This window comes from Coregonus lavaretus (genome assembly GCF_964263955.1).
Source record: "Coregonus lavaretus genome assembly, chromosome: 1".
In the NCBI taxonomy this organism is placed as follows: Eukaryota; Metazoa; Chordata; class Actinopteri; order Salmoniformes; family Salmonidae; genus Coregonus; species Coregonus lavaretus.
In genome coordinates this window covers 1,939,810-1,959,177 of record NC_139988.1, presented here as the reverse complement: position 1 = coordinate 1,959,177, position 19,368 = coordinate 1,939,810, and the positions used below count along the sequence as shown (strand labels likewise).

The following is a 19,368-nucleotide window of genomic DNA, read 5'->3' as shown; positions in this document are numbered from 1 at the left end:
GCAATGTAGCCTAGTTGATACTTTTTGTTGACACTGGTTGGAAATAGTTTTGGACGCCAAATATCCATAGGCTATTAATTCTACACAGGGTAAACGACATACATTTTAGTGATCATGTAAATACTTTTCATTATCCATTGTTTCCGCTCCTCTACCGGTCTAGTGTCTCCGCCGAACCGCTCAGTGGTTCATTCACCTGCGCAACGTTATTCTTGATCAAAGTTGGGCGTGGCGCACCACACCTTTCGGTAGGCTACTGTGGGCTAATGTTCTTTCTGCCCTATTTGACAAATAACATGGTTTTGTAAAGAAAAACATAAATCAACCAAATGTGTGTGACAAAAAATAACTGAGTTCTTATGAAACAATTGTTTTATTTGTTTAAAATATGCATTATTTTCTCCGACAATTTCTCCACTCCAAAAAAAGTAATGTACAATTTAATACCACACAGGAAAAAAAAAAAAATACTGCCACACAGATAACGCTGACAAACGAGGAACAACTGAGACTCGGGGAAAATCAAGTGTCTGCTGCTTTACCGGGAAAGCACTCGCAAACATGACCCTGTCCAAAGGACACGCAGCTAACGCATTGGAATATTCTAATGTAATATCTACCCAAGGCTAAAGCGGAAATAAAATACGATGGATCAGGAGATGGGTTGTAGACCTAATAACAAAATCACCACTTCTAAGACTAACATCCATTCTCTACATCTATGGCCCATCGGAGGGTTAAGGCTGCATTTTAATGGATAAAAGTAGGATAAAATGAATTTTAAAATCCTACAAACAGAAACTGTGACCTTATGTTCACAGCATATGGAAGAGGTAAGTAAGGTTTCTCCTTTGATGACTGACTCCTGCCTGAGATGGGACTTTGGCAATAACAATAAACTCTCTGGTAGGAACAGCATCTCAATAGTCTGAGGTCGCTTCCTCTCCTAGTCTCCTTTCCATGACCAGATCTCAGAGGCCTGAAGTAGGGTGAGGTTGGCCCTAGACACTGGGTTTCCATTGGGTCAGTGATCTCAGAGGCCTGAAGTAGGGTGAGGTTGGCCCTAGACACTGGGTTTCCATTGGGTCAGTGGCTCGCTTTCCCCTCAAATGGTTAAGGTTAGGACTTTGGGAGGGCATTCAAGCTGATCCTAGATCTGTGCCTAGGGGCAACTTCACCCCGCAGTTATCACAAAGCGGCTCCAGGTTCAGATGTCACCCAGGCAGCAGGGCCAGTAGCGGATGTACCCCCACACCAGCAGGGCGTTACAGAGAGGGGTCAGTCACCCCAGCAGATCCACTAGGTCTGGGGGGAAGTTGTCTGTAGGTACAGATATAGGATCAGCTTCCCCTGCCGCAATTCTAACCTTAACCATTAGTGGGGAAAGGCCCTGTGTAGCTCAGTTGGTACAGCATGGCGCTTGCAACGCCAGGGTTGTGGGTTCGATTCCCACGGGGGACCAGTACGAAAATGTATGCACTCACTCCTGGATAAGAGTGTCTGCTAAATGACTAAAATGTAAAGGGGCAACTTCACCCTCCTCTGCAGTGGGGCCAGTAGGGGGGAGTACTGGCGGGTGCTAGGGTCGTGTTCATTAGGGCACGCAACGGGAAACATTTCAAAACGTTTTGCAACAGAGTGAAAACGTTTGTTTCTTCTCGGACAAGTCCTGGTAGTCCCTTCCTGTTTCAGTCTGACTGCACCCCAGTAGGGGGGAGGTACTGGCGGGTGTACTCCCAAACCAGCAGGGCGGCGCTCACGTGTACGTTCAGGGAACGGATGACACCTCGCTGAGGGATCTCCACACACACGTCCAACAGCTGGAGCAGGTTAGCTGGGATACCCTCACGCTCATTACTGAAGGAGGAGGGAGGGAGGGAGGGAGGGAGGGAGGGAGGGAGGGAGGGAGGGAGGGAGGGAGGGAGGGAGGGAGGGAGGGAGGGAGGGAGGGAGGGAGGGGAGGGAGGGAGGGAGGGAGGGGGAGGGGGGGAGGGAGGGGAATGAGAGAAAGAATAAATAAAAAGGTGAATAAATAGACAGGAGAAATATGGAACATGGTGCTAGGAGACGAGATAGGATGTTGGTCCATAGAAACAGAACGACTAGAACTCTGGACATTCCCATTCAAGTCAACGTCATTCTATTTCTATAGTGTAAGGACGAAGTTCATTTAGATCCGCGTTAGATCCACCTTATAACGCGACTGACATTTAAAGGTAATTTCCAATTGAGCCGACATATGCAGTGGTTACCTACAATGTGGTCTCCGCAAATGGGGGAACATTGCCTTTAATAGGTGCATAGCCGAAAAGGGGCGATGCGGTTGAATTCTGGCCTTAGTCACTGATCTACAGAACATTTACCCTGGCCTGCTGTGAACAATATGACAGAGACAGATAGAGATAATATGGTTGTAATGGGTTAGATTAAACAAGGACCCTACTGTGCTGGAACACGCACAGCTGGAGTGTTCAATGACTAATGGCTGTGTGTGTGTTTGTGTGTGTGTTGACTGAGTGTGAGATATACTTTGCCTTGTTGTGTCCATTACAAATAGCAGCTCTCCTCCAGCCCTCTCTGCTTAAACAAGCCCTGTATGTTTGACCAAGCTCAACCACCCCACCCAGGAATGATCAACCTCCAATAACAGACTAACAGAGTAGAGAGAAAAACCATGTGTATTACTGAACGATGTGTGTCTATTGGTGAAATATCATTCTGTAGCTTGTGTGTATGTGTGTGTCAGTGAGACACGGCTGTAGTGTGTGTGTGTGTGTGTGTGTCAGTGAGACACGGCTGTAGTGTGTGTGTGTGTGTGTGTGTCAGTGAGACACGGCTGTAGTGTGTGTGTGTGTGTGTGTGTCAGTGAGACACGGCTGTAGTGTGTGTGTGTGTGTGTGTTTCCTGTTCTTCCCTCCACAGAGGACCCATTAGAAACCAGCATGTCTGGGCAGGTCTTCTCACTGCAGCAGGAAGCAGAGCTGTGTGTGTGTGTGTGTGTGTGTGTGTGTGTGTGTGTGTGTGTGTGTGTGTGTGAGTGTGCCTACCTGCTAGGGGCCCAGGGGAACACTCACTCAATTAGTGAGATTCCATTAAAGAGCTTTGTCAGCTTCCTCCATGACCCGTGAGATAGTCCCGGCCATGGCTGTGTATGTACAGTGGGGGAAAAAAGTATTTCGTTAGCCACCAATTGTGCAAGTTCTCCCACTTAAAAAGATGAGAGAGGCCTGTAATTTTCATCATAGGTACAAGTCAACTATGACAGACAAAATGAGAAAAATAATTCCAGAAAATCACATTGTAGGATTTTTAATGAATTTATTTGCAAATTATGGTGGAAAATAAGTATTTGGTCAATAACAAAAGTTTCTCAATACTTTGTTATATACCCTTTGTTGGCAACGACACAGGTCAAACGTTATCTGTAAGTCTTCACAAGGTTTTCACACACTGTTGCTGGTATTTTGGCCCATTCTTCCATGCAGATCTCCTCTAGAGCAGTGATGTTTTGGGGCTGTCGCTGGGCAACACGGACTTTCAACTCCCTCCAAATATTTTCTATGGGGTTGAGATCTGGAGACTGGCTAGGCCACTCCAGGACCTTGAAATGCTTCTTACGAAGCCACTCCTTCGTTGCCCGGGCGGTGTGTTTGGGATCATTGTCATGCTGAAAGACCCAGCCACGTTTCATCTTCAATGCCCTGGCTGATGGAAGGAGGTTTTCACTCAAAATCTCACGATACATGGCCCCATTCATTCTTTCCTTTACACGGATCAGTCGTCCTGGTCCCTTTTCAGAAAAACAACCCCAAAGCATGATGTTTCCACCCCCATGCTTCACAGTAGGTATGGTGTTCTTTGGATGAAACAGTCAGAGGTCACCAAGTGCAACATAGCTTCAGCGTGTAAATCAGCTAGAAAGATGTGTCGGCATCGAGTAATTGTCTCTGGCCCCCTCCCAGTTAGGGGGAGTGACGAGCTCTACAGCAGAGTCTCAGCACTCAATCGCTGGTTGAAAACTGTTTTCTGCCCCTCCCAAAAGATAGAATTTGTAGATAATTGGCCCTCTTTCTGGGACTCACCCACAAACAGGACCAAGCCTGACCTGCTGAGGAGTGACGGACTCCATCCTAGCTGGAGGGGTGCTCTCATCTTATCTACCAACATAGATAGGGCTCTAACTCCTCTAGCCCCACAGTGAAATAGGGTGCAGGCCAGGCAGCAGGCTGTTAGCCAACCTGCCAGCTTAGTGGAGTCTGCCAATAGCACAGTCAGTGTAGTCAGCTCAGCCATACCCATTGAGACTGTGTCTGTGCCTCGACCTAGGTTGGGCAAAACTAAACATGGCGGTGTTCGCCCTAGCAATCTTATTAGGATAAAGACCTCCTCCATTCCTGCCATTATTGAAAGAGATCGTGATACCTCACATCTCAAAATAGGGTTACTTAATGTTAGATCCCTCACTTCAAAGGCAGTCATAGTCAATGAACTAATCACTGATCATAATCTTGATGTGATTGGCCTGACTGAAACATGGCTTAAGCCTGATGAATTTGCTGTGTTAAATGAGGCCTCACCTCCTGGTTACACTAGTGACCATATCCCCCGCGCATCCCGCAAAGGCGGAGGTGTTGCTAACATTTACGATAGCAAATTTCAATTTACAAAAAAAAAAAATGGCGTTTTCGTCTTTTGAGCTTCTAGTCATGAAATCTATGCAGCCTACTCAATCACTTTTTATAGCTACTGTTTACAGGCCTCCTGGGCCATATACAGCGTTCCTCTCTGAGTTTCCTGAATTCCTATCAGACCTTGTAGTCATAGCAGATCATATTCTAATTTTTGGTGATTTTAATATTCACATGGAGAAGTCCACAGACCCACTCCAAAAGTCTTTCGGAGCCATCATCGACTCAGTGGGTTTTGTCCAACATGTCTCTGGACCTACTCACTGCCACAGTCATACTCTGGACCTAGTTTTGTCCCATGGAATAAATGTTGTAGATCTTAATGTTTTTCCACAAAATCCTGGACTATCGGACCACCATTTTATTACGTTTGCAATCGCAACAAATAATCTGCTCAGACCCCAACCAAGGAGCATCAAAAGTCGTGCTATAAATTCTCAGACAACACAAAAATTCCTTGATGCCCTTCCAGACTCCTTCTGCCTACCCAAGGACGTCAGAGGACAAAAATCAGTTAACCACTTAACTGAGGAACTCAATTTAACCTTGCGCAATACCCTAGATGCAGTTGCACCCCTAAAAACGAAAAACATTTGTCATAAGAAACTAGCTCCCTGGTATACAGAAAATACCCGAGCTTTGAAGCAAGCTTCCAGGAAATTGGAACGGAAATGGCGCCACACCAAACTGGAAGTCTTCCGACTAGCTTGGAAAGACAGTACCGTGCAGTACCGAAGAGCCCTCACTGCTGCTCGATCATCCTACTTTTCCAACTTAATCGAGGAAAATAAGAACAATCCAAAATTTCTTTTTGATACTGTTGCAAAGCTAACTAAAAAGCAGCATTCCCCAAGAGAGGATGGCTTTCACTTCAGCAGTAATAAATTCATGAACTTCTTTGAGGAAAAGATCATGACCATTAGAAAGCAAATTACGGACTCCTCTTTGAATCTGCGTATTCCTCCAGGGCTTAGCTGTCCTGGATCTGCACAGCTCTGCGAGGGCCTGGGATCAGGAGAGACACTTAAGTGTTTTAATACTATATCTCTTGACACAATGATGAAAATAATCATGGCCTCTAAACCTTCAAGCTGCATACTGGATCCTATTCCTACTAAACTGCTGAAGGAGCTGCTTCCTGTGCTTGGCCCTCCTATGTTGAACATAATAAACAGCTCTCTATCCACCGGATGTGTACCAAACTCACTAAAAGTGGCAGTGATAAAGCCTCTCTTGAAAAAGCCAAACCTTGACCCGGAAAATATAAAAAACTATCGGCCTATATCGAATCTTCCATTCCTCTCAAAAATTTTAGAAAAAGCTGTTGCGCAGCAACTCACTGCCTTTCTGAAGACAAACAATGTATACGAAATGCTTCAGTCTGGTTTTAGACCCCATCATAGCACTGAGACTGCACTTGTGAAGGTCATTAAAATGACCTTTTAATGGCGTCAGACCGAGGCTCTGCATCTGTCCTCGTGCTACTAGACCTTAGTGCTGCCTTTGACACCATCGATCACCACATTCTTTTGGAGAGACTGGAAACCCAAATTGGTCTACACGGACAAGTTCTGGCCTGGTTTAGATCTTACCTGTCGGAAAGATATCAGTTTGTCTCTGTGAATGGTCTGTCCTCCGACAAATCAACTGTACATTTCGGTGTTCCTCAAGGTTCCGTTTTAGGACCACTATTGTTTTCACTATATATTTTACCTCTTGGGGATGTTATTCGAAAACATAATGTTAACTTTCACTGCTATGCGGATGACACACAGCTGTACATTTCAATGAAACATGGTGAAGCCCCAAAATTGCCCTCGCTAGAAGCCTGTGTTTCAGACATAAGGAAGTGGATGGCTGAAAACTTTCTACTTTTAAACTCGGACAAAACAGAGATGCTTGTTCTAGGTCCCAAGAAACAAAGAGATCTTCTGTTAAATCTGACAATTCATCTTGATGGTTGTAAAGTCGTCTCAAATAAAACTGTGAAGGACCTCGGCGTTACTCTTGACCCTGATCTCTCTTTTGACGAACATATCAAGACTGTTTCAAGGACAGCTTTTTTCCATCTACGTAACATTGCAAAAATCAGAAATTTTCTGTCCAAAAATGATGCAGAAAAATTAATCCATGCATTTGTTACTTCTAGGTTAGACTACTGCAATGCTCTACTTTCCGGCTACCCGGATAAAGCACTAAATAAACTTCAGTTAGTGCTAAATACGGCTGCTAGAATCCTGACTAGAACCAAGAAATTTGATCATATTACTCCAGTGCTAGCTTCCCTACACTGGCTTCCTGTTAAGGCAAGGGCTGATTTCAAGGTTTTACTGTTAACCTATAAAGCGTTACATGGGCTTGCTCCTACCTATCTTTCCGAGTTGGTCCTGCCGTACATACCAATACGTACGCTACGGTCACAAGACGCAGGCCTCCTAATTGTCCCTAGAATTTCTAAGCAAACAGCGGGAGGCAGGGCTTTCTCCTATAGATCTCCATTTTTATGGAACAGTCTGCCTACCCATGTGAGAGACGCAGACTCGGTCTCAACCTTTAAGTCTTTACTGAAGACTTATCTCTTCAGTAGGTCATATGATTGAGTGTAGTCTGGCCCAGGAGTGTGAAGGTGAACGGAAAGGCTCTGGAGCAACGAACAGCCCTTGCTGTCTCTGCCAGGCCGGTTCCCCTCTCTCCACTGGGGTTCTCTGCCTCTAACCCTGTTACAGGGGCTGAGTCACTGGCTTGCTGGTGCTCTTTCATGCCGTCCCTAGGAGGGGTGCGTCACTTGAGTGGGTTGAGTTACTGACGTGATCTTCCTGTCTTGGTTGGCGCCCCCCCTTGGTTTGTGCTGTGGTAGAGACCTCTGTGGGCTATACTCGGCCTTGTCTCAGGATTGTAAGTTGGTGGTTGAGGATATCCCTCTAGTGGTGCGGGGGCTGTGCTTTGGCAGAGTGGGTGGGGTTATATCCTTCCTGTTTGGCCCTGTCCGGGGGTTTCTTCGGATGGGGCCACAGTGTCTCCGGACCGCTCCTGTCTCAGCCTCCAGTATTTATGCTGCAGTAGTTTATGTGTCGGGGGGCTGGGGTTAGTTGGTTATACCTGGAGTACTTCTCCTGTCTTATCCAGTGTCCTGTGTGAATTTAAGTATGCTCTCTCTAATTCTCTCGTTCTCTCTCTCTGAGAACCTGAGCCCTAGGACCATACGTCAGGACTACCGGGCATGCTGACACCTTGCTGTCCCCAGTCCGCCTGGCCTTGCTGCTATTCCAGTTTCAACTGTTCTGCCTGCGGTTACGAAACCCCTACCTGTCCCAGACCTGCTGTTTTCAACTCTTAATGATCGGCTATGAAAAGCCAACTGAGAGACCTGAGCCCTAGGACCATACGTCGGGACTACCGGCCGTGGTGACTCCTTGCTGTCCCCAGTCCGCCTGGCCTTGCTGCTATTCCAGTTTCAACTGTTCTGCCTGCGGTTATGGAACCCCTACCTGTCCCAGACCTGCTGTTTTCAACTCTTAATGATCGGCTATGAAAAGCCAACTGAGATTTATTCCTGATTATTATTTGACCATGCTTGTCACTTATGAACATTTTTGAACATCTTGGCATGGTTCTGTTATAATCTCCACCCGGCACAGCCAGAAGAGGACTGGCCACCCCTCATAGCCTGGTTCCTCTCTAGGTTTCTTCCTAGGTTTTGGCCTTTCTAGGGAGTTTTTCCTAGCCACCGTGCTTCTACACCTGCATTACTAGCTGTTTGGGGTTTTAGGCTGGGTTTCTGTACAGCACTTCGAGATATTAGCTGATGTACGAAGGGCTATATAAAATAAAATTGATTGATTGATTGATTGATGCAACTCAGCATTCTTTGTCCTCCAAACACGACAAGTTGAGTTTTTACCAAAAAGTTCTATTTTGGTTTCATCTGACCATATGACATTCTCCCAATCCTCTTCTGGATCATCCAAATGCACTCTAGCAAACTTCAGACGGGCCTGGACATGTACTGGCTTAAGCAGGGGGACACGTCTCGCACTGCAGGATTTGAGTCCCTTGTGGCGTAGTGTGTTACTGATGGTAGGCTTTGTTACTTTGGTCCCAGCTCTCTGCAGGTCATTCACTAGGTCCCCCCGTGTCGTTCTGGGATTTTTGCTCACCGTTCTTGTGATCATTTTGACCCCACGGGGTGAGATCTTGCGTGGAGCCCCAGATCGAGGGAGATTATCAGTGGTCTTGTATGTCTTTCATTTCCTAATAATTGCTCCCACAGTTGATTTCTTCAAACCAAGCTGCTTACCTATTGCAGATTCAGTCTTCCCAGCCTGGAGCAGGTCTACAATTTTGTTTCTGGTGTCCTTTGACAGCTCTTTGGTCTTGGCCATAGTGGAGTTTGGAGTGTGACTGTTTGAGGTTGTGGACAGGTGTCTTTTATACTGATAACAAGTTCAAACAGGTGCCATTAATACAGGTAACGAGTGGAGGACAGAGGAGCCTCTTAAAGACGAAGTTACAGGTCTGTGAGAGCCAGAAATCTTGCTTGTTTGTAGGTGACCAAATACTTATTTTCCACCATAATTTGTAAATAAATTCATTAAAAATCCTACAATGTGATTTTCTGGATTTTTCTTTCTCAATTTGTCTCTCATAGTTGACGTGTACCTATGATGAAAATTACAGGCCTCTCTCATCTTTTTAAGTGGGAGAACTTGCACAATTGGTGGCTGACTAAATACTTTTTTCCCCCACTGTACATGTGTGTTTATCTAGTAAAGTCAATGAATTGATGTGCAATAAGTATGTAATGCATTGATTGTTCATGTGTGTGGTTTTACTGTTAGTGAACACAGGATAATTGCATTTCATGTCACTTATAATATGACAAAGTTATATACAACTGGACATGACAATGTACTCTGCTGTCATACAGGATAGTGAGCTTTATGCAGTGATGAAGCGTTGTGGTTTTACCCCAGCAGTAACAGAGTCTTCTCAGAGAACCTGTAGTCCTGTAGACTCTGGCTATTGGCTGTCTGCTCCACTCCCACAATGCAGTAGCCCTCTCTCTTCTTCAGCTGCAGGAAGTCAGCTAATTCTACTGGCTTCACCTGGTAGAGACACAAATATATGATGTTAACGTTACACTTTTTAACTGAATAAAAAGTGAGCTGAACACAGTACGCCTTTTTCTCCCCAATTCTGTAATATCCACTTGGTAGTTACAGTCTTGTCCCATCGCTGCAACTCCCGCATGGACTCGGGAGAGGCGAAAAGTTTTGTTACCTACCTCCAGTAGGGGGAGCCATAGCTCAGAGGAGACACTCAGGGCCTGGAAGTGTTTATCACGGACGTGGTGAAGACTGCCCAACACCAGACCACTGGCCCCAAAAATCTCACACGTCCTACACAGACCTACACAGAGACAGAGAGCGAGAGCGAAAGTGTTTATCACTGATGTGGCAAAGACTGTCCAACACATACTACACTGAACAAAATAATAAACGCAACATGTAAAATGTTGGTCCCATGTTTTATGAGCAGAAATAAAAGTTCGCAGAAATGTTCCATACGCACAAAAAAGCTCATTTCTCTTAAATGTTGTGCACAAATTTGTTTAAATCCCTGTTAGTGAGCATTTCTCCTTTGCCAAGATAATCCATCTATCTGACAGGTGTGGCATATCAAGAAGCTGATTAAACAGCATGATCATTACACAGGTGCACCTTGTGCTGGGGACAATAATAATAATAAATAATATGCCATTTAGCAGACGCTTTTATCCAAAGCGACTTACAGTCATGCGTGCATACATTTTTTGGTGTATGGGTGGTCCCGGGGATCGAACCCACTACCCTGGTGTTACAAGCGCCGTGCTCTACCAGCTGAGCTACAGAGGACCATAAAAGGACAATAAAAGGCCACTCTAAAATGTGCAGTTTTGTCACACAACACAATAACACAGATGTCTCAAGTTTTGAGGGAGCATGCAATTGGCATGCTGACTGCAGGAATGTCCACCAGAGCTGTTGCCAGATAATTGAATGTTAATTTCTCTACCATAAGCCACCTCCAACATAGTTTTTGAGAATTTGGCAGTATGTCCAACCGGCCTCACAACCGCAGACTACGTGTAACCACGCCAGCCCAGGACCTCCACATCCGGCTTCTTCACCTGCAGGATTGTTTGAGACCAGCCACCCGGACAGCTGAGGAAACTGTGGGTTTGCACAACCGAATAATTTCAGCACGAACTGTCAGAAACCGTCTCAGGGAAGCTCATCAGTATGCTCGTCGTCCTCACCAGGGTCTTGACCTGACTGCAGTTCGGCGTCGTAACCGACTTCAGTGGGCAAATGCTCATCTTTGATAACCACTGGCACGCTGGAGAAGTGTGCTCTTCACGGATGAATTCCGGTTTTAACTGTACCGGGCAGATGGCAGACAGCGTGTATAGTGTTGTGTGGGCAAGCAGTTTGCTGATGTCAACGTTGTAAACAGAGTGGCCCATGGTAGCGGTGGGGTTATGGTATGGGCAGGCATAAGCTACGGACAACGAACACAATTGTATTTTATCGATGGCAATTTGAATGCACAGAGATACCGTGACGAGATCTTGAGGCCCATTGTCGTGCCATTAATCCGTCGCCATCACCTCATGTTTCAGCATGATAATGCACGGCCCCATGTCGCAAGGATCTGTACACAATTCCTGGAAGCTGAAAATGTCCCAGTTTCTCCATGGCCTGCATACTCACCAGACATGTCACCCATTGAGCATGTGTGGGATGCTCTGGATTGACATGTACGACAGTGTGTTTCAGTTCCCGCCAATATCTAGCAACTTCACACAGCCATTGAAGAGGAGTGGGACAACATTCCACAGGCCACAATCAACAGCCTGATCAACTCTATGCGAAGGAGATGTGTCGCGCTGCATGAGGCAATTGGTGGTCACACCAGATACTGACTGGTTTTCTGATCCATGCCTCTACCTTTTTGTTGTTGTTGTGACCAACAGATGCATATCTGTATTCCCAGTCATGTGAAATACATAGATTAGGGCCTAATGAATTTATTTCAATTGACTGGTTTCCTTACATGAACTGTAACTCAGTAAAATCTTTGAAATTGTTGTGTTTATATTTTTGTTCAGTGTATATGGTAGATATGGTAAATCTACAGACCACTGGCCCCAAAGATCTCCCACGCCCTACACACACATGCACGTATGTACACATTAACAAACAATTACACAACCACTATTTACATGTTTCAGTTATTTGTACGCTACAGGTCTCAGGTAATATTTTCTTCAGACAAAGATTTTATTTTGTTATGCTCTAATGGCCCAGTGCAGTCGGAATTCTGTTTTTCCTGTGTTTTGTATCAGCTGATGAAACTAAAAGTGTGAAAACATTTGATAGTTGCTGTTTGAAAATACAATCTACAAAGGACTTTCTAATCAACAGGTTTTGCATGGGTTGAGTTTCAGCTTAATTAGTAACAATAACAAAGAGTTCCAAACCTCTCTGCCAATAACAGCTAGTTTTCGGTTTTCCCCTCCCCATTCAGACAACTCCCAGACAGTCCTATAAAAATCATTGCTTGAGATTTTTTTGTTGCTAAAAAGCTATTTTTGTCAGTTTTAATGGAAAACTATTCTATTACAGTAAGGTACTTAATTGTTAATTGTTATATAAAAATAGCTGCCTTGGGCCTTTAAACACTACTATGTACACAGCCATGCAGACAGACAAACATGCACACACAGAAATATAGATCAAACAAAAACACAACAATGATTTACACAATCATTATTTAAATGTTTCAATTATTCATATGCTACAGGTATAGAGCCATCATTTCTTTATGTAAAAGAGCCCAGATCAGCACATAAAATACTGTAAAACTCATATTTTGTAGTGCGGTTTAACTTGTCAACCTTCTGTTAATGAAGTGCATTATAAGGCGATGATTATTTAACTAGAGGTTAATCAGCTTTGTGATTCTGTGGGATGCACAAGTTGCAGCCTTGGGAACTCACATTTAATCTATCTGTTTTGAATCTAACACCCTGTATAAAATATAATATTGTTGAAAATCCACCTTAAAAATATCCATCTTTACCCAAAGACCATGTGACTGCATTAAAGCCAATCACAGTCCACAGTTCACACCCATCTTAAAACTGAAAGTAAGTCTCAGAGGGAACGGCTACTTCACAGCAGTTCTCTTCTTTGTTGGTTTGTTTTGTTTGGACATTCTTTCGTTGTCTGTTAGGTGTGGAACTAACTGAGATTGGGAGAGGAAGCAAAATTCACAAGGTGACGTTTGGACAATAAAAAGGGAAACTGGCTAGACATTTCCTGTAGGAAGTGGATTACAACTGATACACAGTAGTGGATACCTTACAACACATACCAGAGGATATTTCTTTTTTCACGTTTTGAAGCTATACCGTGTTTGTTTACAATTACAATGTTTACAAAATGTTGCCATAAAACAAGCTTCTATTTTGGGTTCTGATGGGGTACGACAGTTGAACTAAGCTCATGAGGCATTTATATGTTATATTCTTCTAGGATCAATGGCGAAGCCTGAATATTACTGCTTTTTAATCCCAAATTGGATGTAGCAACTGCAGATTGCCCCTTTGGAGTGAAAATGGCCACATCAAAAGATCAAGATGATGATGACTGTGAACCTAGCACTCCTGAACAGTCAAATCCTTTCCTACCCCAGTTGTCACGACTTGAAGAGCTCTCAAACGCCATTGAAAGGGAAGAACCTAGTGAAGAGGAAATGACACAGCGTTTAGCTGCACTTATTCACTCTATTGGTGATGAATTGCACCAGCATGAGTCACTACAACAGCACTTAATGATATATAGGCTTAACGTAATACAGACAAATATTAAGGACAAACTTACGGATGGTAGTAACTTCATCACTGGAACAATTAGCGAGTTATACAACAAGGCACTGGATACAGTAGGAACAATCATCACTAAACTGACCAAAGAGATTGGAGTCAAATATTCAGAGTCAAATATGTGTCTCCAAAAAGAGTTTGGCCTTAAAACCGATAGTCCAAAGGGATGTTTGAGTTGCAACCATATGAAGTGCTCAATGTCTTGGATTCAGGTTGAACCCTCCGTGTCTACAGAGGATGAGACCACTGTCTACACACTTGACTCTTCCGCAGCAGGGCATTATGAGTGCAGCTTATCAGGGCTGCGGTGGGTATGTGAGAGCAAAGTCAGCCTGCGATATCAGTTTAGCTCCTGGGAGCTTCACAGGACCACTCTGAAAAAAATGCGGTTGGAAGAAGGAGGTCCATTACTGGACATCACAATGATTTCTGGCAAACTAGAAGAAATTCATCTGCCACACTTTGTCTGTATAGAGCCAGACTACCCACAATCCTCCTTGAGAGAGGAAATGAAGGTTCTACATGTGAAAGACAACAGAGTGCTTGTGGAAGAGGTGGATGAGGTGACGTGGTTCCATGCCAAACTGCTTCATCCCTCTTTCTCTGGCAGGGGTTTGGTACTGAGACGTGGGTTGTGTTGGAGATTGCACTGTGACATTCTGATCTTTAGGTCCACCAGAGCATTGCTTACCTTACACACCTATCTGATCCAATGTGATCCTTCTCTAGCACGGGAGGTGGAGGCACAGGAGAAGTCATATGGATTCTTAAGACTTCCAAAGCCAAAGCCGGAGAAGTCTGTTCGGAAGGGGAGTCGCTTCACCCTCAAGACCTCGTGTCGATCCTCGATTACGCCTGAAGAGATGAAGCTGAGAAGCACCATGCCAAACTACTTTGAAGTGTACATAAAGGACGCTGCGATGGACTTTGAGATGGAGTTGATAAGTGAGAAGGGAGAATCTGTATGGAAAGCTGAAATACGAACAGATGAATACAGAGATGATACATCCACAAGAGACATTGAGTTTGTAGATGAATTCAGACCACAGCTCATTCAAAGAGTCAATAATGTGTCTGCCATAGCAGATATTCTCTTCACAAAGGGCATGATCAGTGAAGAGATCAATGCAAATATCAGCGCCGCGAAGACCCGCCAGGCCAAGATGAGAGTGATATATGAGGCACTGAATTCAGGTGGACCACAAGTGAAAGGTGCATTCTTTACTGCACTCAAAGAAAAGGAAACGTTTTTAGTGAAAGACTTGGATAAATAACACCTTATCGCTCAATCTCTAACACACCTCTACTAGACCATTCTTACTTTCTTAATACTTTATTTAGCATGCTCCCCCTCAGTCAAGCAGGACGGAGGCAAGAAGAGGTGTGATAAGGAGAACTATGAAAGAAGATACTTTTCAGGTGTCAAGAATAGCAGGCCAAGGCCCAGTTTTCTGTGACATTTTAGTGACAGAGGGCAGAAGTAGGAAGTAGAAACGCCCCACTTGCATAAACCCACACACACACTCATGAACAGGTTTCACTTTCACTCACACATGGAGCACAAAGAAGAATGAACGTTGAGAGAGAATTGACATCGATTAAAGAGAAGAAGAAATGAACTGGGACTGGAATTGATCAAGATAATAATTAATGGTTAAATATGTTCAAATGTTAAAAGGTTGAAAACATTGGGAAATATACAGTGGGAGATAATAAAGGGTGATTAAAGAAATGCAGTAAAATGGTTAAGACTGTTATAATGATGGTTGTTTTTAAGGTACAGTATATTTGGGATATGTTTAAGCGGCTTGGAGGACAGGGCTGTGGGGCCTGTAGGAGGTTGATAAGGAAGTGGTGTAATATTGAAATGTTATCATGTTGAAATGTTGTAATGATGAAATGTTTAAGATGCAATGGGAGTAATAAGTCAGGTTGGAGTAAGATTAGAATTGAGTGGAGTAAGAAAGGTTGTTTAAAAATGAATGTTTTAAAAGTTAATGTAGGGTCTTAAGGGCGCTAGCTTAACTTGGAAATCCCCAGATCAGCCAGGAGGAGGCAGGAGGAGCCAGGAGGAGGCAGGAGGAGCCAGGCATGCGGTTGAGGCAGACATCCTGTATAGGCAAGAGACAAATCCCCTTTTGGGAAATGTCCGCATTAGGTGTTAACCACTGAATGCGTCATCGGGACAGGTGTTAGCCACAATGAGTTAGCAGAAGATGAGGAGTAGGGTATAAAAGAGGAAGGATTTTGGGGAGAGGTACGACTCTCTGAGCTTGCTAGAAGAACCTGTCGTCTGCTGGAGGAAGATTTTGCTGAAGCTTTTTAGCTAAATTTTTTATTTTAATTTTTATTATTATAATTTGTTTTTATTCTTAGTGTTAAAGTAACATTTTAGGAGGAACCCTTAAAGTTTCCTCATTGACAGGAGTGTTAAGGATTCATTTTCACTAATCATCGATTTGTGATATTGGTGTGATTGATTGATTGATTTGGGATCTTTTATGTCAGTTTCTGGAATTTTTAATAAACTCTTTATTGTTCTGAAACTCTCTGTGTCATCAAATAGTCATACCAGTGCATGTCGTTTTACTCTATGTATCTGAGACTGACTTGATTAATCGAGGATCTCTAGCTAATTTTCTTGGCTAATTAGTCCATTGGGAACCCAAGTAGCTGGAATAAAGGAACCTGAAACCCGAACTATAGGTACTGAGTGCATTGGTAGGAGTCGTAAGAGGGATGTCTCTGGGCTAAGCCAACCCAGAGGAGTGCGGCCCATTCATAGTATGCTGAAGCAGAAGCTCTGGCCCGGACGATCCTGAGAAGGCACTGGGTTTATAGGTTCAGGGTGAGGGAGCGTAGGCACTCGACTTCGGGGATAGCCCACTTCACTGTAAGGCCCTTACTGCTTGAGGAACAGTCCCTAGCTGTATTTTTGCTTTGACACAGGGTTAGAATCCCGGAACAAAAGACATTGTTTGTATGGTCCTAAAATGGTTTTCACATTAAAAGGTCAACTTTGGCCACGAAAAACAGTCAAACTCCACCCCTTTCTCAACTTTCAAACAGAAATGAGGTGTGCCTTTGGTGGTTCATCGATGATAAGTTACTCGCCAGAAAAAGTAACTGTATTAGTTGACACCAGAGGTTGTCACGTTCGTTCATAGACGGGACGGACCAAGGCGCAGCGTGATATGCATACATGTTTATTTAAACTTAATAAACACTCGACAAAACAATAAACGAAACGTGAAGTCCAAGGTAGACACAAATATACCTTTCACGGAACAAGATCCCACAACCCACTAGTGCCAATGGGCTGCCTAAGTATTGTCCCCAATCAGAGACAACGAGCGACAGCTGCCTCTGATTGGGAACCACACCGGCCAACATAGATCTAGACATACTAGACTATAAACACAGATCTACACCACATAGAAAATCACACCCTGACTCAACAAATAAGAGTCCCCAGAGTCAGGGCGTGACAGAGGTTTTCTATTGTAGTTAGTTCGTTAGCTAATCCAGCCACTGTAGCTAGCAAGTTAGCTTTTTATTATTTTATTTAACCTTTATTTAACTAGGCAATTCAGTTAAGAACAAATTCTTATTTACAAATGACGGCCTACCCCGGCCAAACCCTCCCCTAATCCAGACGACGCTGGCTAACGTTAGCCTATCTAACGTTAGTAAATAGCTTAATGTTAGTAGCTAGTACTACGAAGACGAGCTTACCTTAGCGGATTCCACTGCACACGTATATGGTCGGAGAGGGATAAGTGAAAGTCAGATTAACGTCTCCCCCTTTTCAGGGTCTGCTGCTTACTCCTCCAGTATTTGTTGACATCATTTCAGAAATGGCAGTTCTGTAGCCAAATGTAGTATTCATCCGTTTTTGCTTTTTTAAAAGCATTAAATGAGGTGGTATGATGGTGCATTGATCAGTTAAAGTTGACCTTTAATATGGGAAATTGAGGTGATGAATTAGACACATATCTACGAGGACAAACTGCAGAGTACTGAGTATTTTTTACCATATTACCTTGTATAAATATATATATATTTGATTTACATTTTATTAGATTTTCATTGTATTAGATTTTCATTTCATTGTATTTGTTGTATTGGGTCAATGAAAGATTTCCCAGAGCATTATCTCTACTGTATGTATATGACGTAGCCTCTCTCTATGTACAGTATCAACCTATATAATTATGTGGACACATCCATCACTTTTTGCAGTACCATTGAGTCTGATTCCTAATATAGAAAAATATATACAACATTCTCTGTGTGATGAATCTACAAGTATGGTAGCAACATATAGCCTAACAATTAGCTGAACAAATCTCTATCATTCTCTATGTAAAGGTTTCCATAAGGCGTTTCTGAGTGAGGGACCGTGTGAGACAAAAGGAAAATGTGTCAACAAATGACCAATCAGCAACCAGTGGCTTTTTAACCTTTCTGTGGGACACAAATGGTTATATACACATTACCTGTATTTATTACATTATAAAGGAATAAACAGAAACATTCTATTTTTTTAAAGAAAGAAAAGTAATTACACAACTATCAAAACAAGAACAAGACATCTGGGGAGAGTGTATCCTAGACCAGACATCTGGGGAGAGTGTATCCTAGACCAGACATCTGGGGAGCGTGTATCCTAGACCAGACATCTGGGGAGAGAGTATCCTAGACCAGACATCTGGGGAGAGTGTATCCTAGACCAGACATCTGGGGAGCGTGTATCCTAGACCAGACATCTGGGGAGCGTGTATCCTAGACCAGACATCTGGGGAGAGAGTATCCTAGACCAGACATCTGGGGAGAGTGTATCCTAGACCAGACATCTGGGGAGAGTGTATCCTAGACCAGACATCTGGGGAGAGAGTATCCTAGACCAGACATCTGGGGAGAGTGTATCCTAGACCAGACATCTGGGGAGAGAGTATCCTAGACCAGACCAGACATCAGGGGAGAGTGTATCCTAGACCAGACATCTGGGGAGAGAGTATCCTAGACCAGACATCTGGGGAGAGAGTATCCTAGACCAGACATCTGGGGAGAGAGTATCCTAGACCAGACATCTGGGGAGAGTGTATCCTAGACCAGACATCTGGGGAGAGTGTATCCTAGACCAGACATCTGGGGAGCGTGTATCCTAGACCAGACATCTGGGGAGAGTGTATCCTAGACCAGACATCTGGGGAGCGTGTATCCTAGACCAGACATCTGGGGAGAGTGTATCCTAGACCAGACATCTGGGGAGCGTGTATCCTAGACCAGACATCTGGGGAGAGTGTATCCTAGACCAGACATCTGGGGAGAGAGTATCCTAGACCAGACATCTGGGGAGCGTGTATCCAAGAACAAGACATCTGGGGAGCGTGTATCCTAGACCAGACATCTGGGGAGAGTGTATCCTAGACCAGACATCTGGGGAGAGTGTATCCTAGACCAGACATCTGGGGAGAGAGTATCCTAGACCAGACAAGACATCTGGGGAGCGTGTATCCTAGACCAGACATCTGGGGAGAGTGTATCCTAGACCAGACATCTGGGGAGAGAGTATCCTAGGCTAAACAGCCTGGACAAGACATCAGGGGAGTGTGTATCCTAGGCTAAACAGCCTGGACAAGACATCTGGGGAGTGTGTATCCTAGGCTAAACAGCCTGGACAAGACATCAGGGGAGTGTGTATCCTAGGCTAAACAGCCTGGACAAGACATCTGGGGAGTGTGTATC

At 44.1% G+C, this 19,368-nt stretch overlaps 1 protein-coding gene across 1 annotated transcript in view; it reads right to left on the bottom strand.

The window, feature by feature from the left end:
* Positions 1–354: 354 nt before the first annotated feature.
* LOC311135836 (putative methyltransferase TARBP1) overlaps positions 355–19,368 on the bottom strand; it is a 41,289-nt gene continuing 22,275 nt past the window's right edge. The window contains exons 28-30 of the mRNA XM_084169868.1: positions 9,973–10,097; positions 9,657–9,793; positions 355–1,857 (exon numbers count right to left, since the gene is read on the bottom strand). Of these exons, the coding sequence (XP_084025994.1) occupies positions 1,689–1,857; positions 9,657–9,793; positions 9,973–10,097 (431 nt within the window). The 3' untranslated portion in view covers positions 355–1,688. The remainder of the gene's footprint in view (positions 1,858–9,656; positions 9,794–9,972; positions 10,098–19,368) is intronic.